This window comes from Plectropomus leopardus, chromosome 17, assembly GCF_008729295.1.
Source record: "Plectropomus leopardus isolate mb chromosome 17, YSFRI_Pleo_2.0, whole genome shotgun sequence".
NCBI lineage: Eukaryota > Metazoa > Chordata > Actinopteri > Perciformes > Serranidae > Plectropomus > Plectropomus leopardus.
The window spans coordinates 20,015,063-20,039,777 of record NC_056479.1 but is presented as its reverse complement, the minus strand read 5'-3'; the positions used below and the strand labels follow the sequence as shown (position 1 = coordinate 20,039,777).

General features: G+C 39.1%; 2 protein-coding genes across 2 annotated transcripts in view; one reads left to right on the top strand and one right to left on the bottom strand.

Annotated features, from left to right (window-relative positions):
• Positions 1-19,310, bottom strand: part of LOC121956146 (TOM1-like protein 2) — a 28,628-nt gene extending 9,318 nt beyond the window's left edge. The window contains 12 exon segments of the mRNA XM_042504268.1: positions 566-680; positions 1,057-1,228; positions 3,561-3,603; positions 4,752-4,885; positions 6,863-6,979; positions 7,233-7,376; positions 7,461-7,595; positions 8,898-9,047; positions 10,080-10,158; positions 12,608-12,692; positions 19,258-19,276; positions 19,278-19,310. Of these exon segments, the coding sequence (XP_042360202.1) occupies positions 566-680; positions 1,057-1,228; positions 3,561-3,603; positions 4,752-4,885; positions 6,863-6,979; positions 7,233-7,376; positions 7,461-7,595; positions 8,898-9,047; positions 10,080-10,158; positions 12,608-12,692; positions 19,258-19,276; positions 19,278-19,310 (1,226 nt within the window).
• An 806-nt stretch (positions 19,311-20,116) lies between these two features.
• drc3 (dynein regulatory complex subunit 3) lies at positions 20,117-24,473 on the top strand. Its single transcript, XM_042504162.1, is given in 13 exon segments — positions 20,117-20,270; positions 20,344-20,460; positions 20,932-21,098; positions 21,237-21,291; positions 21,294-21,382; positions 21,522-21,641; positions 21,727-21,839; positions 22,297-22,471; positions 22,564-22,695; positions 23,087-23,157; positions 23,451-23,574; positions 24,076-24,237; positions 24,363-24,473. Coding segments are annotated over 13 exon segments (1,575 nt in total). The 3' UTR covers positions 24,459-24,473.
• The last annotated feature ends 242 nt before the right edge of the window (positions 24,474-24,715 follow it).

Sequence of the window (24,715 nt, the reverse complement as noted above, 5' to 3'; positions counted from 1 at the left end):
TGGTACAGACCAACAGACACCCAAAACACCCTTTTGCAATTCTGCAACATTCATCAAGAGCAGAACAAACCGATAGCACTGGAGAAGGTGCCGGAAGAACCAACGTCACCAGCAAAATAGTTAAATAGATAATAATGCAACGCAGTAAGGAAGAAAAAAGCTCACTCTCTTGCCCTTACTTTATCACTTTTACTCAGTCCACCTAAATCTTCAATTTACAGCTGAAGGCAACCAGTTCTTGGAAGAGAAGATACCAGATTAACATCCATACCCTGGAGGTATTCAAAAGCGATTCCAGCAAATGCAGGAGGAAATAAGTCACGTAACAAGATGTAGTGCAGGCAGGCTAAGGGACAGTGGGAACATCCGAAAAGTTTAAACTTCATCACGAAAAAAAATACCGAACATCAGGGAACAAACAGTGTTTAAGTGCCTTTGGGTGGATTTTATTTTAAAAATTAAAGGTGGTGATGAATAGCCATTTAATTAAAATAAATTACACCCTGAATAATAACATGAGGGAGGATCTGGGCTGCCCCAGAAGCAAAATGAAATCTAGACCTACTTCTTGCGCTGGTCAGCCAGAGAGCTGCTCCTGGTCTGGGCAAACATGTCGAAATCATCCTGGTTGGGTCCTGGAAGTGAGGACAGGGTGCCGCTCACGCTGTCGGAGGCTACATCTGGAGACAGACGAGAGAAGGCGAGAGGAGAAAAAAGAAGACGAGCAAGGAGGATGGAGGATTATGAGGAAAGCTTCAGAACAGAACGGCAAAATATTGAAGCCTTAACCAGAGTGCTATCGCGTGCAGAGACTTTCTAGAAACCAACAGGGGAGCTAGCAGTGGTAGAGAACTGTCCAGAAATGAGTTATGTTGCTGGGCTCATTTCCCATTAGCAGCCAGATTATGAGCCTTTTTCACACTCTGCTGCTCCTCAAACGGCAGCTCTGCAGAGACCGCAGAGGAGGGATGTTACAGCTCCGGTATGATTGTTGGAGCATCTTTTTTTTTCTCCACACTGCAAAACAGCCCTTTTTTTTAACCCATCTGTTCTTACCAATACTTGCGAGCGCAGATGACAGCGCGGCTGTAGTGGGGTTATGAGCTGGGGAGGCGGTGGCCCCGGCAGGGGAGTGGGCAGGAGGGCTGGAGGTGATCCTGGGTGTGACCACAGCTGGGGAGCCCGGGCCCAGGTCTATCAGGTTGTCCTCTGTGGCCTCATTCAACATCTAAAAGGGCACAGCAGGGAAAAGACAGATGGTTTTCAACCATAATGAATGGATGCAAACAATGTTAATATGCAGAGCTTAAAGTTTAAACTGATGAATGTAACTGAGCTAAGGAGACAGAGGAAGCTTATATGTTTGTTGAGGAAACTATATGTTTCCCTTTGTGTACAGAGGGAACACTAAACATACTACATTTCAACAGGATTGACTATTTACACAATTTGAGACAACACTGAGGGTCAGCAGTTGTGGACTGGAGGCCAAGCACAGGAACAATACTGAAGGTTAAATAAACACAGGACCTGAGAGGGCTGTACCACGAAGCAAGACTAGTGAGTTAGCAAATTATGGTGAGTCTAAAGCCAGTGTTTCATGAAGGGCTGGGCGATATGGAGAAACTCAAATATGATATTTTTTACTAAATACCTCAATATCGGGTTGGCCACAGGTTTAAAGCATTTTTATACCAATTAAGGCTTTATTTATAGATAAATGAATTGAATTAGCAAAGACCCAAGTCCTACTTTTCAAAGGTCCATGTTCATGCCTTCATTACATCTAGACTAGATTACTGCAACTCCTTGTACATTGGCTTGGACCAGTCATCTATCAACCGCCTTCAGCTCATCCAGAACGCTGCTGCTCGACTCCTCTCTGGGAAGAAAAAGCGCGACCACGTCACACCAGTGTTAACGTCCCTTCACTGGCTCCCGGTCCACTTTCACATTGATTTTAAACTTCTTTTAATCGTTTTTTAAAGGCTTTAATGGTCTTGCCCCTCTGTACCTGTCTGAGCTCTTGCATCGCCACTCCCCAACCAGAGCGTTAAGGTCCTCTGAGGTCCCCAGAACCAGACCGAAGTCTAGAGGGGACAGGGCCTTCACAGCGGTCGCCCCCAGACTCTGGAACAGTCTCCCCCTCCATATTAGAACCTCCCAGACCCTAAAGATGTTTAAATCTTCCCTAAAGACCCACCTGTTCTCCCTGGCGTTTCATAAATGAGCACACTAATCACAGGCACTGCAGTTTTTCTACTTTTACTGCTTTCATTTCACTGTTTTAATTTTATTGTTTTTTTAATGTTATCTATTTATTTACTTTTTATGTATCCTATGTACATCACTTTGATTGACTGCTGTCTTCTTAAAGGTGCTTTATAAATAAATAAACTAACTTGAATGCCGTAATGTCCTCCCGATTGCCATACACCTTTTGTCCTCTGGGGTCATTCTGACGCCGCCCTTGTGTGACTGTTATTTAAAGCATATTGTATAAATTGTCAATCAATGTGTTACACCTTTAGTCTTACTTCAGTCTAACCCATTACCACAAATTTTTCCCTTCGTTTTGAAATTTAGGGGCCAATAGCCCTCGTTTACATAAGTACAAAAAACATATTTTGATGGCAAAAGATTTCAAAGGACAACAAGAGGGTTAAGACTTTTTAAGGATCTGCGAGAACCCTGGCTAAGACGCACCAGACGGCCTCTTTAAAGAGAATGGGCACAGAGCCCGAGGAAGAAACAGAGCATCTTCTTGGCACCCGTTATCGTTGACTGATGATTTAGGCTTTGTCGAACCAGCTACAGCTAATAAAGCCTGGTTCTGCCGAGCTCGCTTCGTGGTTCACCTCTCAGATGTGTGAGACAGAAGGCAACAAGGAGGGTGAGGAAAGACCTATAGTGTTTCACACGTGGTACTGATGGGTCTAAGCATTAGCTCCATATAGCAGACGTGTTAACATTCATCGCTCCGTTCGTCCCAGCACTTTGGCTGGGACTGAACCTGGTGCTGGCATCATACTTGCCTCCATCAGCTGGCCACAACACAAACAGACAGAGCAGACAGAGAGATCAACAGAACGCAAACACAAACAGCTATGTGGGATGTAGTGAGAGATGCCCCAACCCTCTGGCGAATCACTGATACTGGCAAATGTACACTCTAAACAGCACACTGGGACTTGTTTTGCTTTGCTCTTCCAGTTTTGATAAAGCTAAAAAGGCAATCCACTTGCATTAAATATTAATGCTGCAGTGGATTATGTATGCTATTATAAATGCTAATGATTAATTCAGATAGTAAAATGGTAAAACAAGTACAACAAATGGCTATGAGGACAGTTTTGTTTGCAACACCCCTCATAGGATCCTTAATGTTAGACAAACTGCCACAGGCGATGCAAATGCAGATGTACCGAAATGTAAAAAGAGATTCAAATTTTTCTGACAACATGCAAAAAGTAAACAGAAAACAAGCAATCCTGGGAGAGAAATTTGGAGCGTTTGATTTCATGCTCTTTGAATGCAGGTTTTCTGTTGATGGTACTCACCCCGTTGTTCTGAGCGGCTCTACCCGACCTGTACCTCTCGTACCTGTGAGCAGCACATAAAAAACTTTGAATGTTTTACCACAAGCTTTGTGAGGTTCAAATGCTTGCACATCTTTCATCTTCAGAAACCTCATGAAAGAGACGTTTTAGCGGTTTGAAGCTGCAGAATGTTTAACAGGAACAAGTCTTCACACGAGCTCTGTAACTTTGAACTTGCAAAAATTGCGTTCAATCTGTGTTGAGCATGTTTTCTTTAAAAAATGTGATTTTTCATCGGCAAGCTTGGGTAAAATCACATCTGCAGCCTCCTCTTCAAAATCATGGACTGAGATACAGTTTGGCAAATCATCAAAGTTCAAGTAAGCACCAATTGTTTATCCATTAAACATACTGGACCAAGTTTTGATCTTACACATGGGCTGCCAAAAACATCTGTTGAACCAGTAAAAACTGTATTGACAGCGAAGATAATTTAAAGGTACAGTTCACCCCAAAATCAAAAATACATTTAGAAAAAAAAAAACGCCTCCATAGCAATACCTCTTTCTAGAAACCATGACCCGGTTACACAGAATAATCAACACACCTTTTTGTGAGCAGTTTCATGTGGGAACTTTTTTCTATCTACTGAACTACACCCGCTAACCGAATCACAGAAGAAAGCGTGCATCTACTCAAAGTCGAGATGCTCGTGCCCATGACAGCATGAGATGTAAACATAAATGGAGTCCTCCGCATGAGAGCTGTTACGTTAGCTAGCTCAGTGGTGCTAGGTGAGCTAGCAGTAGATGCACGCTTCCTTGTGCACAGCGATACAGTTGGTGGATGTAGTTTGGCGCAAATAAAATAGTTCCAACATGAACCTGCTCACAGCAAGGTCTGTGGATTATCTTGAGTGACTGGGTCATTGTTTCTGGAAAGAGACATTGCTGTTGAGTTTTTGTAACTGTATAGTTTTAGCGCATTGAGCACTGCAAGCTGAAAGACATTTAGTTTCATTATATTGGAGAGAAGGCAGACATCTCTACAGCCGATGTCTTCAACTCTCGGCAACTCACACCAAAACAATCTAGACTGATATATAGCGCTACAGGTAAGAGGAAAAATATGTTTTTTTGATTTTAAGGGGTGAATTATCCTTTTAAGGGTTACCAAAAAGTAAAGTCTGATTGATGGTTTGGTTGACTGTACCTCTCATATCGGAGGAAAATGTTGTTGAGGTCATCATTGACATGTAGCAGCTCCTCGGTCACTTCTTCGTTAGAAACTCGTGAAATCAGCTCGACCACTCTCTGCTGCATAGACCTGCATGTTCTGTTCAGCTCCTTGATAGATGGGCACATCAACGGATTGATCAATAGTTTCATTAATGAATAAATAAATAAATACAACAGAAACAAAGGGAGAAGAAGTGTGCATCAGAGAGAAGGACAGGCAGAAAGAAATGAATTCTGTTAACAAAATTAATTTTGACAGAATGGGAGGAGAACAAATTTGTCCAAATACAAAACTGTACAATAAATATACTGCGCATTTGTTTTTGTTTTTTCTTACAATGCATTCCATGTTAGCTCAGCAATATTTGTTCAATTGTGTAAAAAAATTCTGTGAATGCTTTTTCTTTAGCAGCTGGGACAAAAAGAAAAGAAAGAGTCAGAAAAGGCACCACATAACTATGACAACTGGCACAGGCATCTCAGCAGCGGGCCAGATCCTTGCAGCTGACACAAATACCTGAGTGGATTTGGCCTTGGGAGATTAAACTCTGCATGCGTTTCTATACTTCTGGTTAATTGCCAATTCCAGGAATTTTACCTCAGCCAACTGGCTCTTGATAAGCTGCAGGCCAGTTGTGCGTTTCCGCTGAAAACTAAAGTCACTACTCCCCCTAGTGGCAACACATAATTACAACACTACAGATGACTTGGCACGTTGGAAAGCTTTTTGCTTTTTGTTGCTCCAATTTAACATCTTTTAAAGTACCTGAGAATACGTAGAGTAAAATATCTTGCATGTGCCTGTATTTACAGTGTGTTGTTTTAGAGTATATATATATATATATATATATATATATGTATATTTGTTTGTTTGTATAAGCCTCTAGCTTCTTGACCTCTCCTGACCCATTTTTTTTGTTTCTTTCTTTTATTTAACTGAATTTTATGCAATGTTTAATTGTGTACAAAACACTAAAATGAAACTAAAACATTTATAAAGATTTGCTCCAAACTGTCTTCAGATTTGAAACACGCTTCATGTTTTAGTCTCGCAGAGCCAGCCCTATCTCATGCTGTGCTTATGCTGGAGAAAGGTCTGACTGAATCTATCATAATTCTGCACTAAAGGGGAAAAAACGGGTTGTTCTTATTTCTTTAAAGTAATCACAAACATCACGGGGGATGCTAAGCCCAGGATGCAGTGATGGAGCTCTTGCAGAATAGTGTTGGGAGAGAACTTGGTTATAAAAACTGCTTAATCCACCATTGCAGTGCAAAAGTGTGATGGGAAAAACAACTATGCACATCAGATCTGGTGCTGTGTTCCATTTTTGTCAGAAAAAAACTGTTTCCTCCCAGTAGCGCCTGTGTCCACTCCACACAACAAAAACCTGTTCAGACTGAGAATATTATCCCGAAAACAAACAACCATCACTCTGAAGTCCCATTTCTCTGAAAAATACACTCTATCTGCAGTTACAAAGATTCATAGCCTTCCACTACACTACTTCAAGTGACCAAACACACCATTCGTCTGCTCCAATCAGACCCCCAAAATGACAATCACCCATCCATGAAGAGGTACTCTGTTCCTCTTTGGGGGAGTAAGTCCTCACCCTCACTGAAATATGACTGCTGCATGGATCTCTACATAATGCCCACCAGGCAAGAAGGATTTTTTGATAAAGGTCCGACAGATGTGCACCTGGCGGTGAGATGATGTCTTTCTGCATAATAATTAGCGGTGTGTTTCTGTTCGTTGAAACCTAAAACGAAGTGTGAGGAATGGTCTGGCTATGCAAGACCGGTTTCACGCAGCGGCTGGGATTTTGAAAATGGTGACATTCAGGAAGCATGTTATTATCTGAAACAGGCGACCAATAACAGCCAGATGTTTTTTTTAAAGCAACTTCAAGATCACATCAAATTAAAATTAAATTATTAAATTAAAAAGCCACAAAGACAAATTTATTTCTGTTGTTGTTAACTACAATGAAAATTCTTCAGTCGTGTCAGGCACGGCATGAGTGACAAAGTGTGTGTTTGGATAAATTACACCTCATAACATTTTAATGTGCCTCTTACCTGAAGTAGTTCCAGGTCAGAGGCGTCTTCCTGCCCGGGGACCATCTCTGTTAGCATCTCTGACATGACTTTGGTGTTTCCTCTCACTACGTCCAGCTCGCTGCGCAGCCGAGCGATCTGAAAGCACGGAAGGTCAAAGGTCATGTGGACACATTGAGGGCTCATTCAGCGTCAGCGGCACTGCAGATGTTCTCAAAAGCAGTCAACCGCGTTAGAAATCTTTAATATATGCACTTTACGGTTCAGCTGCTAACCTCTGGATAAATCTTTTTTATTGGGCTGTGCAAATACATGAAGTTTCACTTAACAGGCAACACGTGCAGCAGAGAGTTAATTTCATTAGTCAGAGGATGCTGTCGCTGCCTCTCACCTGTTCAGGGGTTGCTGTGATGGGGCTGGGCATGTTGGAGGCCGGTGTGGCAGAGGCAGGGGTCGGGGAAGGTTTTGGAGTCCCGACAGCAGGTGAGGACGGGGCTAGGTACTTGTTCATAGCTGGGTCCACCTCTGGTGTACCCTGGAAATAAAAAAAACCTCTAAGGATATTGGCGAGTGAATACACATTTTCGTTTGTGCTGTATGTGTATTTCTTTCCTCTCACCCTCTGTGGTGTGTGGATGGGAGACAATGCATCCAGATCTGCCATTGGGAACTCGATGCCTTTCCTCTTCAGTTCCTCATAAATATGGACCACACCAGTTAAATCGGGGCTACTCCTGAAGGCATCAGCCCAGGCCTGCCACAAAAACACACACACACACACACACACACAAACAAACACATTGTGTCACACATTAAGCATAAAAAACTAAGTAGACACTGATTTTTTTCTTCTTTTTTGCCTTGTTTGCAAAAAAATGAAAAATTAATGATCAAGGATCTCTCATCCTCCCCGACACACGCTCTCTGAAGTGGTTAATAGACCGAGCAAAGGACAGAAAGACTGTGTCTAAAAGAAGAGTCTCCTTCAACACATCCCTATAAATAATCAGAGGACAGAGGAACAAGAGACGGAGAACACCACCTGTCGGCCGAGGTGACCTCAGGTAACAGGATAGCAGGCTGCACTGTGTGGTGCAACACCTGGGATGTGGAACATGCGGCGCCCACCTGGCTTCCCAGAGAGAGACCACCGCTGACCCACTTACAATGATGACTGTTATCAGGGTTCCCACACATTTTCATGGGCAAAACTTAAAAAAATTTCCATGACGTTTCAAGGATCCATTATAAAATTTCCATTTCAGAAAAGCATACACTTCACTGCGTCTGCAGCACTTGCCAATTTGGTTTACGGTACTTTTCTACACACACCAACACACGCAGGAGTCTCGCTTCTGTTAACTAAAGCTACCACAATAAGTCACATATACACATAACCTGTCTTAAAAAGGAAGACGTGGCCAGCATAAGTCATGTAAATTTAGTTTTCTGTTTGTATCAAACACTAAATCCAGTTGTTACCGTTAATATTCAGTTTGTCTGACTTGACATTGTACATTTTTTAATGGACAACTGTGCATCGCAGTGTCGATGCTGAAATTATATATCATACAGCTCCAAGTCAACGCTAGAAGTTGAGATTGTTAAATTCCATTAATTTCCAAAGTATATATATATATACATATAAACTCATTCAAAAGTAATCCCTCTCAATCATCCCTTTTGACCCAATAGAAGTTTGTAGTGGTCTATTTATTTTATTTTATTTTGTGTTTTATTTATTTTTCCTGTATTTTCATATTTTCTTCTAATTTTGCTGTGTTTGAAACAGTCCTGTGCAGAGCGCACAGTTAGATCAGGCTTTATAAAAAGGTTTGCAACTAAGTGCCAGACTGTAAGCAGCATGCATTCAAGTGAATATTTGTGGACACAATGCCAAAATAACAAAAAAATCACCAAAAGAACAATGCTGGGGTTGGCTTACATTTTCCCTTTTGCTGGCGATACTGTTTACAAATAGTACCCACAACTCCAGCTTACTATACCTTTACCATGATTTCATGATGTCAGTGGAAACACAAAAAAGCCCCAATACCTGTATGAGCGACAGCACTTTGTCTTGAACGATGGTTGGAGGATTGGTTTTGGGGGAGATGATTTTGACCAACACACCATCGATGAAATCTCGGTTGGCCACCTGGATATGAAACCTGTGACCACAGTTTTTCACACATGTCTCCAATACCTGCAGAGGACGGAGACAATTTAACAAGAGACAGAAGCGTGGCAAATTAAAAAAAAAAACAAACTGTAAAGATGAAGACAGCTGAGAAAAGACTTCTCAGTTAGGATGCTCTCATCACACAGAGAGGCTTTAAAGTAGCAGAGCTATCAAAGATGTGGGTGGATATGAAGACAGTTCAAAAGGTATTGCTGCTAAAAACAAAATGAAAGAGCAATATCAGACCAAAAGCTCTGACAGTGGGCAGGAGGGGAGACGTAGCGGAGTTAAATGACCGAGACAGAACACAAAATCTGGAGAGTTTAAACAAGTTTCATGCAGCGTCCAATCTTTAAATGTGGCCTACAAACTGTAACTTTGAACATAGCTTACTAAAAATAAAACCGTCATGTCATGTTGGTTCAATGCCATTTCCGTCCTTCCACTCCTACTCGTGTCTGGTGAATTAAAGGCCGGTTTTATCTGACGACTCTGAATGAAGGACATTGATAAAATGATGATTATAGGTTTTGGTGATAGCCATTTCGAAGCCGTTTCTGGGTAAACTACAGTTACTTCTTTGCAGTTTTATGCCTCTGCGAACAAGTTGCAGTTTACATCCAATGTCTGCACAAACATTACTGCTTTGCACGAATAGTGTCATAATTAGCGTATGAATTTGATCTAAAAACATACTTGGCCTTTGACCTCTGACCACCAAATTGGAATCAGTTCATCATTGAGTAAAAGTGGATGTTTTTGCCAAATTTTAAAAAATTCCCTCAGGGTGTTCTTAAGAAATCATGCTCACAAGAATGAGACAGATGAGGTCATGGTGACCTTGACCTTAGAGCACCAAAAATCGAATCAGTTCATTAATAAGTCCAAGTGGACGTTTGTGCCAAATTCTAAGAAATTCCCTCACGGCACTCTTGAGATATCTCGTTTACATGAATGGGACGAACAGAAAGACCAAAAGATGGAAGGACTGAATGACAGACGGACGGACGGACGGACCGACAGCCCAAAAACATAAAAAAAGCAAAAACTTCTCACCGTTAGCGCCAGCATCACTTCTCTGTAGTTCTTGTTGCCACAGAGTCTCTTCTTCAGTGCCCGCATGGCGTCTTTTGGCCTGGAGGGACACAGCAGAGAAGAAACAGCTGGATAAAGCACCCCAGCTGAGAACAGGCATAACATCTTTGACTTTGTTGAAATAAATGATTTTCTGTGCCATAGTAACAGATGCCAGTCAGTCTGTCAGCGTAGCTGTTTGCCTAAGACAGAGAAGTGCCGTCACACCATCTGTTTCTCTTTTTTCTTTCTTAGTGACTATCTGTTTTCTCCCAAGGCAAAATCAAAGCTGTCCATGCGTGAAGACTTCAGGTCGGCTTTTTGCCTCATACTGCCAGTCTCTTCACTGCAGATGAGACGTAAAAACCTTTTATGAACTCCCTCATAAGCTACGCTTCATTTATTGAGTCAGGGAGGTGAAATACATAGAAATTGATGGAGATGGTGCAAAGAGTCTGATATATATATATATATATATATCTCGCTTCCTCAAACCGCTCTCTCTGTTTCTGATTCAGTATTACAGTTTTCTTTTGTTATTTTTTTTGGTTTTGGATGGTGCATCTGTTGTGTTATATCTTGTTTCAGCACCCAGTAACGTGATAAAACAACATATGTTCACACACAAAAAAAAGTTATTTTCAGTTGCAGAATTTCTCAAGTCTAAACTGTGGAGCTCGCCAGACATTGTCTAACTCGCTGAAACATCTTGAAGACAAGACGTTCTGTGTTCTGTGAAGCTGAACTCCCTCTGTGTGTGTGTGTGTGTGTGTGTGTGTGTGTGTGTGTGTGTGTCCTTGAGTGTGACAGAAAGGGCCCCATGTTGCATGCCAAGACAATGAGTGTGTGTAGGCACGAAGAATGTGAAAAGCTGGGGAGAAAAAAGAAAAGGAAAAGTGCTGAGGGAAAAATGGAAAAAGACAGATTCCAATATCCTTCCTGAAAAGAACGCTCTCTGCATAACGGAGATATTGGCTGGGATCCCCTGACGATTACATTTATTCAGACAGTTTTGTAGCCCAGCAACATAACTGTGATAAATATGCCTTGCTGCAGGTGAACTAAAAACTTTTTCTTTAAGATACATTAACATAAGTGAAGTCAAAGAAAGCTGTACAAGTGCAAAATAAAACAACTATGTTCTTGTACAAAAATATTTGAGATTATTATATGCAGCAATGCAAAACATGATCTGGAGCTGCTATGGTCTGATACAAAAAAACAACATTTTTGGATTCTTAGGTCGGTACATGAAGATTTTTGTATACTGGTAGGAGAAAAGAATAATTTAAATTAAATCATTTATGTTTTTGCAGTCTCGCTTAAAATGCAGAACCTACACAGAGTGCCTGAGGAATTAATCCTAAAACCCGCAAAACCCTGAAAATGAGTTTGCATTTTAGCACTTCTGGTTCTCTGATCAGAACTGAAGAAGCTTCTTGGATGAGAGGCGACACTTCCTCAACGAACTCAACTTTTGGATACCATGACCTCGATGAATGAGAACCTTCATCAACATCCTCTCGTCTTGAAGTCGACAGGGTTTTTGAAAGTGTTTCTGGTTAGATGCCTGAAATAATGTCTGAAGAGACTGACGTTTTGTTCTCCTACATAAAACATGTCAGTGAATACCCCACTTGTAAATCTTAAAGGGTTTATGAGTCTTAAAAATGACAGCTCCTACTAACAAGTATTAATTCTTGAATTATAGCCAAAATCTAATTTTGTGAGGTCACAGTGTCTTTCACCTTTTAGCACCAAATTTTAAGCAGTTAATTGTTGGGTCCAAGTGAATGTTTGTGCCAAATTTGAAAAAAGAAATCCCTCAAGGTTTTCTTGAGATATCGCATTCACGAGAAGGTGACCTTTGAACTATTATCACCAAAATCTATTAATTTTATCCCTGAGTCCAAGTGGACCAAAGAAGTACCTCAAGGAGTTGAGATATTGCGTTCTCGAGTAATGGGATGAATGGTTTATACCCTAACATTTTCTTTTTACCTGATTGCAGTTATGCTTAAAAAATCATAAAAGTTGGGTTAATTTGATCAAAAATGTTTCAGTATCATAAACTTTTGTTTGCAACTGAGCTTTTTTTCTGCAAATAATCTAAAACTCAATTTTAAAGAATACCTTTGACTTTTTGACAAAATCAGGGGGGTGTTAATTTCCTCGTTGGCCTACAAAAAACGTCATCCCTGTGCTTTTATTGTGCGTTACAAACACAGTTGTAATGCAGGAGACTGACATAAGAATTGAATTTATTACTTCATTCAGTCAGTGTCACCTACAGAAAACAAAAGCCTTCTGTAATGTGGTGTCTGCTGGTGAAAAGCAGTGGTCAGTGTATTATTTGTCACTCATTCAGCCAGTGTGACAAAACAATGAAAGATGCATTAAGTTCTGGGAATGACCGATTCAGGGACCAGATGTCTTTTCCTACAAAATGTTGATAAAGAAAATTACAACTCAACAGCAACAATTAACTTCTTGAAGGTGTGGCAGCTCACCCCTCGTCTGTCTCGTTTATGATATCACAGATTTCCATGTTGAGGGTCCAGTCCTCATTCTGTAGGCCTCCGTCTGTGGCCCTCTCTGGAAGAAAACACAAAAAGTTCAACAGAATTTTAACATTTATATGGTGTTATTAAAAAAAACAACTGTGCCAGTGTGCCCCTTAATATTTGTCTGTAACTTTAATTTATGTTACATTTAGGGGTGCAGTGGCCCAACAAAATAAATAAAAGTGTAGAGAACAGACTTCACTTCATTGCAGTCGTCACTGCTGTGTGGGCCACGCGAGAATAACACACATGAAGAAAGCATGTTTTTATTTAATTTACAGTATTGTGTGTTGCGAGGCAGAAGGCTGGTCATGAGTAATGGTGACAAATTGATACTGGCTACTCGGCAACCCAAACCTGAGTGTGGCTGGCACTAAAGCAAATTTTAATTTTGACACCTGATTCACAGTTTGCGGCCTGCCAGCTGCTTCACTAGCGAGCATGACTCTGCATTTCAGTAAGGCTCTGGGGTTGTTGCCTTAGCTAAAGTCGATGCACACTAATTAAAGTGACCCATGGTTTACATAACATCAAAAGTAAAACTGTTGTGTAAGCAAGCCAGCGTGTGGAGACAGACTTCAAAGATCTGTGTCTCTCTAATGTCCCTTTTTACTCAGTTTAAAAGCATAAAGCATAAAATGGAAAATATATTATAAGCCACAAATATTTTAAACAGGGCAATAACCCTTAAAAAAAATACCTGAAAACGAAAGTGCAAAAATTCAGCGCTGAAATTTGTCGCAACAGCTTTGCTGACTCGCGAGGGCCAATGAGGGCATTCCTGCATGTCGAAAAGATGGAAAGCAACCAAATTGAATGTCTTATTCAACTTTTTTTTTTTCACGTTACCAATTTGTAATCCCCAATATTTTGATTAGTAAATGTAATTTAGTTGTTGTGGGAGTGCAGGGATGATAAGATGAATGAATTTACTCTCACTTCAAAACAGCAAAACATACCAAGACAAACTCACGTCATCTGCCGATGGTAAAAGCACGCTATCAACAACACTCCCCCAAACTGCATTTCCCAGAATCCCCTTCTGTCAACTCTGAATTCTGCTTCTTAAAGGAGTAACAGTCTCTGGGAAATGCCTCTATAATGCAGCCCACTACATTATGTATTTTTTCTTAGTAACTGTAACTAATTATGATAGGGGCTTGGCAATATAAACCGTATCGAGATATGAGAGTATATGAGTATCATCTTAGATGTTGGATATTGTTATATCATATAGAAAAAATTGTGATGTTTCCTGATTTTACATGTTGCATTACAGTAAAGTGATGTACCTTTCTGAACTCAATAGACAGCTCTATTTTTCTAATACTTGCCTTTACCCACTTTATATCTACATTACTAATGATTATTTATCAAAAATCAAGTAGTGTTAATATCTTTTCAAAGTAAAATAGTCATTCCCAAAATATTATCACGTCAAAGAGGGAATGCCGTAAATAAAAATTGCAATATTTGATTCTGTCTCCCAGTTCTGGCATTAATGAGATGATTTTGAGGGGATTTAAAAATATTGATATATATATATATATATATATATATATATATATATATATATATATATATATATATATATATATATATATATGTATATATGCCGTGCATTGAGAAATAGCCTAAAAATATCGCAATATAATTTTCAACCCATATTGCCCAGCCCTAATTACAATGCCATTTATTTTGTAATTTAATTATTTTAACTACGTAGTCCCTGACTATGGGTGTTACATAGCTGTATACTCAGTCTTATCTGAAGCTGAAAATCAGAAGCCAGAGAGACCTCCTTTTCAACTCCACCCTACAATTTAATAGCATTTTGGCTACAGCCAGAAAATAATGTGTTTCAGACTGTCGCAAGCTACAGTGATGAAGTGGCATCGCAGTCAACACTGCATTCCTCGCTCTGTCTCCTCCTTCCTCTTCATCCCCTGAATCCATCCATCATGTCAGTGAAAGCTGATATCTTTGAGGATCGCAGTCATCTGGGGTGAATTTCACAGTGAAACAGAAAAAAGGGTTTTCTACCGAAGTGAGCTGTGAGCGACTTCCTGTGACTGACACTCAATAGATTCTCATTAGACGATTCTTGAGCTTGGACAGGAGGAGCTTCTCTCCCTGAAGCCCAGAGGCCCTGAGCAGACTGTCATGCCCAGGCCAAGAGCCTCTCACTGGGCCATGTTGCCTTCCTTTTGGGAGGCTCAACATTGGACAAGCCTGACAGCCATGACTTATTCATGCTCTACCTCCCCTCGCTAATCAACTTGTCACAGACTGGGCAAGCATCAAGAGACAGGCTTCTTTTCTTTTTTTGGCAAACTCTGCGTCCCACCTACAAACACTCTTATCTAATCTACAAAGATAGAGAGAATAAAAAGGAGTTTGAGCAGCATTTAAAAACACTGTGCTGAGTCTTGGTGTTAGGCTGCACATAAAGCACACATACATTCGGAGGAATTAACCAGCTACTGCCACTGGGACATCCCATCTAATCTCCTCAAGTGGATTGTCAGGTCACGACAGGGCAGAGCACGGGTGGCAGAGGAGCAAAGAAAATGGGAAAAAAAATCTGATCTCTCTTTGTGAAATGAGCTGGAACGACACTGAACAATCAGAGCCTCGCTAATGAAGTTAAATGCCCGCTGAGTGCACTCATTCATGGTGTTGTGTCAATCCCCCCAGTCCTGGGAATCGACACACCAGTGAAGCCAGTTGATCACATGGCTGTAATGGTGGCAGGCTGTGCCATCCGCTGCCAACAAAGCCACAAATCTCTGTCCCTCGCTGGCCCCATCTCCGCACGTTTGTCCGAAGACACCTCTTTTCTCTACACATTTCCACTCGTCCTTGTCTTTTATCTTCAGTGTAATTGCTCGCTTTTTTCCTCTGCATACTAGTGGTGACAAAAACATCCATTTATTGATACATATCGATTCTGAATACTTTTAATGGTTTCAATACTAATTTCTTGCAGTATCGATACACCAGTACCAGCTGCGCTTTCCTGCTCTTTCTTTTTGATAATGTTTTCTGCAATCATTCTGCTGTTTACTATGGAGGACTGAAACTGACAACATTGGAAAATAAATAAATAACTGTGTCAATAAATAAATGAAAATGGCAAAAATGACAATATTTATTTAATTTCCTATTTATTTTTCCTCTTTATTTATCAATTTATTCATTTTCAATTTAATTTTCCATTTTTTTTTATCAATTTATTCATTTTCATATTTATTTGCTTAATTATTTATGTATTATTTTCCACTATTTAATTTCACATTTTATTTTCCATTTTACATATTTATTTATTCATTTTTCTATTTATTTATTTATTTATTTTGTTGTGATTATTTATGTATTTATTTATGCATTATTTTCCCTTTCAACTGTAGTGACAGCAGCATGGGTATACAGTCTATGGGGTTTGTGAGTTGTTAGGCAGTGACACACAATTACCGATGAACGTACTTTAAGCTTAAGCTAAATGTTTGTACCAAATTAGTCATGGTATCAAAAACTATGCTGAGAGTCTACTGCATTTGCAGTCATTTACGAGCATGATTAAGCATCCAATAGGTTTCAGAAGCTTCAAATTTATTTTCACGATTGATCCTTAAGTACATTAAATAGCAAATAAGAAGAGTATTTAGGTCAAGATTTCTTAAATTGTAAGTAGGCATGAATTTATTAACCGTTGCTCAATATATCAACACAATTTGGCTTCAAATTTTGCTCTGGCCTCTTGTTTAAGATTGTTTTTAACATAATACCTTAGCTTATTTTCTCAGTGAAATGTACCTTTAGGAGAAAGAGGTACAGCGGTGGAGAAAAGTAGGCAAAGTGAGCATGAATCTGCAGCATGAAAAAGAGAAAATTCATTCACCACCTCTGACCTCTCCATCACCTTCTCAGTCACTTAGGAAATAAAAAACCTCTATAAAAATCTTCACAATGCATCCCCCCTCAGCTCCTCTGTCGACCTTTCTCTCTCATTGTTTCAGGTAAGCTGATCCTTTGCCCTACTGCTGTGCTGTTCAGTACCGCTGCAACAGCCGAACAGACGGCTGGCTCAACAATCCAGCGAAGTGCAGCAACTGAACCGGACCGAGCCGGCTGGAGATACAGCCATCTCTGCAAAGTGGGGAAATCCAAGATGTGCTGCATACAGCCCACTGCATGACCTAGAAGGACCTCTGAAGAGGAGACGATGCTCAAAGTTGGTAGCTGAGGGCCGTCTTAGATGATATGGCACGCAGCAGCTGACCAGTGGGTGGTGGGCAACACTACCCAGGCCAGAGGACAATTCAAAGGCCGTCTGACTGCTACAGACATCCTTCAGCCAAACTGTTTCTATACAGTGTGCTGAGAAGTGATACTAAAGCATATCTGCTTTCTAAGGCTGCCCATTCAAAGTCAGACATAAAATCATCAGTCGAAGACCCTTTAAGTCGAGATAGTTTCAGGTCAAGCAATTTTTTTTTCGTTTTAGGGTTTTTTTGCTAGTCAGGGTGTTTTGTCTTGAACTTCTGAGGACCATTTTGTCCCCAGATTTTGCTAAAAAGCTGAGTGCTCTGACTTTGATGCTACTCTTTGGTACGAGCAGCTTTAGACTTACAGGTAGCGGCACAGGGGGAGAAAGAGACTGCACCGTAAACTGAATAGTGGTGAATTTAGAGCTCAGAGAAAGTTATTACAATGGTAATAGTATTTTCTTTTGGATATTTAGATTCTGCAATAATATTGTTGCACATTTGCAAACTCTTGTTAGCGCTGATAGCTTGTTTACTACATGACCTGAACGCAACTGTAACACTGAACGTCCTGAGGAGCCCCATTCAAACTTAATAACTTTATTTGTATCGATTATTTGTGTTGAACTGCTGAATCTGATTTGACATCTGCATAATTCTGAGTCTGGTACAGCCCTACTAGTTTCTACCCTGTCTTGTTTTTTGTTTTCTTTGTTAGTACATCTTTATATTATGATGACTACGTAATCCCTGACTCTGGTTAATATGATGTTATTGTGCTGTCTTTGTTCCGCCCAGCTGAGAGACAGCAGATGCAAACTAGCTCTTAGCTATAATCTGGTACGGTGCATCAATTGGTAACATTTATGTTTTCAACTGTACATGGTCCCTTTAAAAAAAATTAAAAATTAAAACTAAAATAAAATTGAATTTAGTTAATGAATATCTCTAGTAAATGAAAAACTGATTTGGTAAGAACACGAGGAAGTCTGAGATCTACACATGTGGGCCTTTATTTATGAAAGAGCAATGCTCACTGAGGAAAATATGTAATCACAAATTCTTCTGTGACAGCTGCTGAATTCATTTAAAGGTAAACACAAGTCAGCATTGCGACAAATTAATGTTTGGTCCACATCTGTTCTACAGGGATTTGGCTCCACATTGATAAAACAGGAAATGCTGCCTTAAATCTTAAATCTTTGTATTTCTTTGTCACCACTTAACTAGTCAGTTATTTAGAATCACCATAAAGATATATTTGAAATTATTTCACAGGAACAAATAATACATAAATATTTTTTTTATAACTTTCTGCAAATTTCTGGGGTAATTTTTTTTTTGTTTTTTACTTTACTTTTTTGCTTATTTTCAGGTAATTTTCATCTGACTTTTTTTTTACTAATTTCTTGCTATTTTTAGGCCAGACTTTTTTTCTGTTTCCCTCTTTAGCTTATTTTATTTTTTGCTAATTTTCTGGTAATTTCCTTGCAATTTTTACTTATTTTTAGCTCATTTTAGGGGTCATCATTTCTGATGTTGCTTATTGCCTTCTCCCCATGTTTTTGAAAGAAATCAAACCAATTTGCTTGGGTTTCAAAGGGTTTAGTGTATTTAATACCATAACATTACTTTTGATACTTAAGTTCAGTAAATATCAGAGACTTTTACTCACGCAATATTCTAATAGGCAACCTTACCTTCTACCAAAGTATTTTTCTGCCAAGATATCTGTGTTTTTACTCAAGTTGCAGGTATTTCATCCACCACTGAGGTTTTCAGTCTCTGAGCAGTTTTGCACATAACAAGCAAGATGCAAAGAGAGATGCAACCACACCATAGGGCCGTGCAAGGCCACACGTCTCTCTCCTCCACTGTAGGACGAATAAACAGCACAGCACAAAGTCTGTAGATTTAAAAACTACTACCAACAACGCTGACCAAACAGAGAGTGAGGTTAACTAATGTTTAGGAAAAAAAGGAAACATTGAACTTTATCTTGAAGGCTCTACAAGCCACTTTCAGCCATGTGTGACACTGTGTGTCATTTCATTTCCTTGAAAACTGCTTTACATTATCCACACACATGCAGTGATTCATCGTAACGCACTTGTTTTTTACAGCGGACTAAAGTTAGGGAGGTTAGCTGGCTAACATTAGCTGAAAGCTCATTCCAAGTAGATGACGTTTGCTGCGATGATGCTTGCTAGCTCGCTATTTTCGCACCGTAAACCCTCGTAGTAAAACACCAAATGTTAGTCCACGCTCAAATCGTGAACGGTGGAAGGAGTATCACGTGTGTAATGTGTAATTTCAAGGCTAACGTACCTATACATTGGCCAACGGGGAGTGCTGTACGGATTTCCTAGTAAGAACTCCATCTTGACAACAAACAATCCGCTCGGGAATGACAGAGGCTGAGGCCCAGAGGCGGTACTACTAAGTCCCGCCCACCAAAGGTTTTTATTGGTCAAAATTACACAACGTTCAATATGTATGGCTGGGATCAATGCCAGTCAAATTCAGCAACCGAAGCTATGTTCAACAATCATTTTTTCACATTAAAACGCGTATTTTACTTCATAGCGCTCCCTAATTTTATTTTAACTTTTGAAATCTGAACAAATACGCTTGATTTTGAGTGAGTATTCAGACTGAAGTAAATAAAGTACAGTATTTCCGATGGATAAGTGGAATAAAATTAAAGAGTGGGATAAAAAAATCTAATCTAATAATCTTATTTCTTATTTTAATTTGCGGAACATTCCACGCCAGATGACACCCCTCCTTGTTTCAGAAAGAAATTTAAAAAAATGTCCCGAGTTTAAACCTTTAATGATTTAAATTTTTGTAATAGGGTGTCTAGGTGCGGCACACGAAAAGTGATGCTGATTAAGGTTTCAAAGGGTTAACGGAACATTGGGACGTACTTGAACGCAGCTTAAACTCAGACGGTTGCTTAGCAACAGTGTCAACAACAGCGGTAAGAGGTTAGATACTGACTTACAATTGTTTGTATCAGAAAAAAAAACAACACCTGCTGCTAGATTTTGCGATTTTCGCTGGTAAGTAGTTAATGTTGGCTAATGATAAATCAGCGTTTTTAACTGAGGGAGCTCCAAATCCACAAAATATGATTTTTCTCTGAGCAGAGTGAAGTCAAACGTGCCTCCAGCCACAATAACAGATGGATAAAGAGCCGCTGAGGATCGATGAGGAGATTCTGAGGAGGGCCATAATGGATCAAGCCCCCCCTGAAGATCAGACGAGCCACAGGCATTTTTTAAGGACAGAGGGTATCCACTTTGATAAAGTCCCAGAACTGCGTCTTAACTACAGAAGTGAGTTGTTTTTTTAATCACTGTATGAATGTGTATCAGGCTTAGGTGTTTTAACGAGACTGTTTGTTCACAGACATCCTGATGATTGACCACTTATGGGATTTCACATCCTTGGCCAAACTGGAGTTGAACAGCAACATCATAGAGAAGATTGGGGGCCTGGACCTTCTCATAAATCTGACATGGCTTGGTAAGATGAAGCTTTGTATTCATATTCTGCTCATGCTTGTAATAATTGTTTAAGAGCAAACTTGAGACCTTTCTCTTTAATTTGCTTTAAATCGAATGTTTATTTATACATTTCAGTCTGTTTTACTGTTTAACCAAATGGCATATTATTTTATAATTTTAAACATTTTTTATCTATAATTGTTTGTCCTGTTATCCTTTTATTTAGTCATTATCTACTATTTAGCATATTTATTTATTTATTACAGTTGGATTATCAAATTTCCTACAGTCCTTGGACTCATAATGTTTGAAAAAAAATCTAAGCTTTAAATAGGAAAATTTATTTAAAATGACACTATTCTACATCTCATTTGAAATTTGGGCAAAAAAAAAACAAACGTCAATTTGACGTTTCACAATATCGGACCTTTAAAATATAAGCCCAGTAACAACCAGTATTAATGACAGTAATTCTGAATGTGTCTTTTAGATCTGTCCTTCAACAAAATAAAGAAAATTGAAGGTTTGGAGTCTCTGCGGAAGCTTGAAATGCTGAATTTATCCAACAACAAAATCTCTGTCATCGAAAACATGGACACACATGAGAAGCTCACTCACTTCCTCATTTCAAACAACCACATTGGACAGCAGGACAACGTAACAAACTTTTCTGTCACATTTTATGTGTAGCATTTTTTATTGCAAATATTGTGTAACATTTGTGTTTTGCAGTTTCAGAGTACTACATTAGGGAATGTTGAACATAGTCTAATGCAAACTGAATGCATTTCCAAGGTGCTCTATCTCAGGAAGTTTAAGAACTTGTTCGCTATCAACCTTTTCGGAAATCCGGTCTCCAGGAAGACGATTACAATTTTTTTATCGCAGCCTACTTTCCAAACTTGAAGTTTCTAGACCGCAGACTACTTGACGAGAAGACAGTAAGTATTAACAGTGGTGTGTTTTCACTCAAACCCAAGTTGCAATCTGTTGTCTCCATGTAGATAAATCATTTTTTAAAACATGACTTTGTTGTTTGGAAATTCTACTTGGCTATTTACAATATGTGTCCATGTGCAGAAAAATGAAGCATCTATGAAATACCGCCGGGTCCTGGAGAAGATGAAACATGAGGAAGCGCAGGAGCAGCAAGCTGCCGAGGCTGAGCAAAGACAGGAAGCTGAATTCAAATTACACACAGTAATTTACATTTGGTGATCATCAACATTATTTTTCTACCAAGCTTCCATAATTTGTGTGTAAATCCAGTTCTTCTTCCCTACAGGATGCTTTTGTGGAGTTCCTGAATGGCTCCTACCTGTTTAAAAGCATGTTCAAAGATGACCCAGAGGCAGAGACTCTACACAGAGTGCCTGAAGTGGCTTATCTGCTTCAAACATATCCTTTCTAATCCATGCAGGTGTATCAATAATAATATATAATCTTTTTTTTGGGGGGGGGGGGGGGGGTTGCACATTCCAAATTTTTAATTGGTCAAGGAATAATGTTTATTTTATTTTTGGTATGACTGTGTATGTAAGCACTGCTCTGCAAGTAGGTTTGTATTTGTTATAATAATAATTACTGTCATAATTTTAGTTATTTATTTTATTACCCTTACCCATTACTATTCACTTATTTACATTTGAAAATATGTTTGTCCATGTTTTTCCTTTTATCAAAAAAGATTTGTGATGTCGGGTGGGATTTGTGAGTGTTTGTTGTGTTAATTGAAAATAGACACATAAATAAATAAATAAATAAATAAATAAATAAAAAATAAATAAAAAAATTGAACAAAACAAACAGATAATCTGGGGAAATTATCGCTTGAATTCCTTGACCCTACAGTTACATTTGAGCAGCAGATGGCGGAGCTTTGTATGCAGTTGTTTGAAATAGGTTTGGCTGAGCACAAGCGAAGAGAGACGGAGGTGAACTCATTCTTCAGTGGTCAGACGAAGGCTGTAACAGACTACCAGCTGATTGCATTGAAAATATTGGCAAGTTTTGAGCAGCAACACAAAGAGGTGAGCTGGAACTTTTTTTTTTTTTTTTTTTTTTAGATAATCTGCTTTTAATGATTGTTTTTAGAACATCTTTTATGTTGTTGCTGTTCTAGAGGATATTGGAGCTGCAGCAGTTATCAGACGCAGAGCTGCTGAAGGTTAAGATCGACCACTGCTATGAAGAAAACAACCAGCTCTGTAACAGCCTGATGGAGCTGGAGTTTCAGATGGTCAGCCAGCTGGAGGTAGGTGTGTGTGTGTGTACATACATACTTTCCAGAGGTAGGACCAAGTCATTTTTTTAGTTTTGCAAGTCACAAATAAGTCTCAAGTTTTTGCAGTCAAGTCCCAAGTCTCAAATGCTTTTTAAACAACAGTTTTAAAATATATATATATATATTTACAAAAATCGTGAATGCTTTTTAAAATGTGTATTTTTTAGTTAATTAGGTGCGACTTAACTTAATCATAAAAAAAGCAATGTATTGCATCGCACTTTTATGACATGTAGCACTCTAGAGACCCTCAGGAATTAATCCTAAAAATGAGTTAGCATTTACTTTATACCCACATGGCAAAAACTGTGTGCATTTTTAAAACTTGTTTACTTATAATGCTGCCTCCTACTCATTTCAGGATATCATCAAAAAGTTGGACACCAGCATCTCAGACATGGTTGGCAGCTTCAGTGAAACTGCTCAAGGGATATATCCTTTCTCACTGTGCATCAGCTTAAGAGCTTTGAATCATTTCCCAAAACGCTGGTTCATTACTGTTCTCGGGGTCAAGCTACTGAGACACTGTAATTCCTCATTTGGGGAAGCAACTTGCTCCCAATCCAATTTTAATGTAATCAAATCTGTGTCCCAGAGCCCACTTTGTGTGGTCATAATCCAGTATTGTTAAAGGTCAGTGTTTGAATCACACACAGTGACGCACATGCAGTTTGGCTGCAAAATGAATTGTAATATGATTTAGAGTTTCCATGACACAGTCATACATTTGTACAATGTCGAGATCTGGAGGATAATTATCATGAGAAGATACGAAATATTGCTGTAGCAACTCTGGAGAATGTGGCCAATGACGAGCTGGATGAGGACCTTCCAGATGATGTTAAAATGGTGAGAGTTTTTATTGTAGACCAAACTAGCTGTCCAAGATACAGGAGTACATTATGATTTCTATAGATTATTTGGACTATTAACTGCCTCATAACAAGGCCGCAGGGACTTCTCTCTTTGTTTAATCTCAGAGATAAATAATAATGACTGTGACCAAATAAATTAATTAATTAAATCCGCCTAAACAATGAAAGCACATTGTCTGCATATCCTGTCATCTTGACACATATTGCAGCCACCACTTTTTGTGCAACAGTTAACAACTTTCCTGAAATTATTATTCTTTTCTCTACAAAGGCTACCAACTACAGATTTAAAGGCCTAATGGTAATTTTGCTAAATTTAGCATTCATCATGATAAGAAGAGTATTTATTATTGCAGATATAGCAAAAATAATAGTCTAATTTAAAGAGATTAACCTGACACGAGATGACAGAGATTAACCTGAATGGGTCAGACAAGGTGGGGACTTGGTTTATGACTAGCATCAGTGCATTAAGCCTTTCACACCTGTGTTTTCTCTGTGTAGCTGTTTACGGGACAAAGACACAGTGATGGATGCGCTGTCCACTTGCCACGATAACCACCTGCTGAAGATCAATGACCGAGAGACTCAATTGGTTACACGTGCCAATGCCTGGAAAGTGGCCCTCATTAAAGGGGTAGAGCGCTGAAATTACATTAAAACAAACACCCAAATTATATATTTTCATATAGATGACAAACCTCTCCAATGTACCTAACAGTCTTGTCATTGTTTGTTTTTTGTCTTTATGTGTTATTACAGATTCAAGATGAAGGGCTGAAGAGGAACCGCATGCGCATCTCAGACATCCACAGATATATGGACTATTTGAGGGAGCAGCTGGAGGAGTTGCTGTAGTTTCATCTGTTAAATATTTCCCCCAGAAACATTTGTTTATGTATTTGCTTTTGGAAAAATTGCAATGTGACTGGACAATTATAACAAGTGTCACTGTGTCCAAGTAAAAAATATTTGACTTTTATAATTATTATAATAATTTCACCTGTTCAACTGTTGTTTTTCTGCTTTTGTTTGAGATTAAAAAAATACATTTTTATTATAATTATACTGCTTGAATGCACTTTGTCTAAAAAAAACAACAAAAAAACAACAAT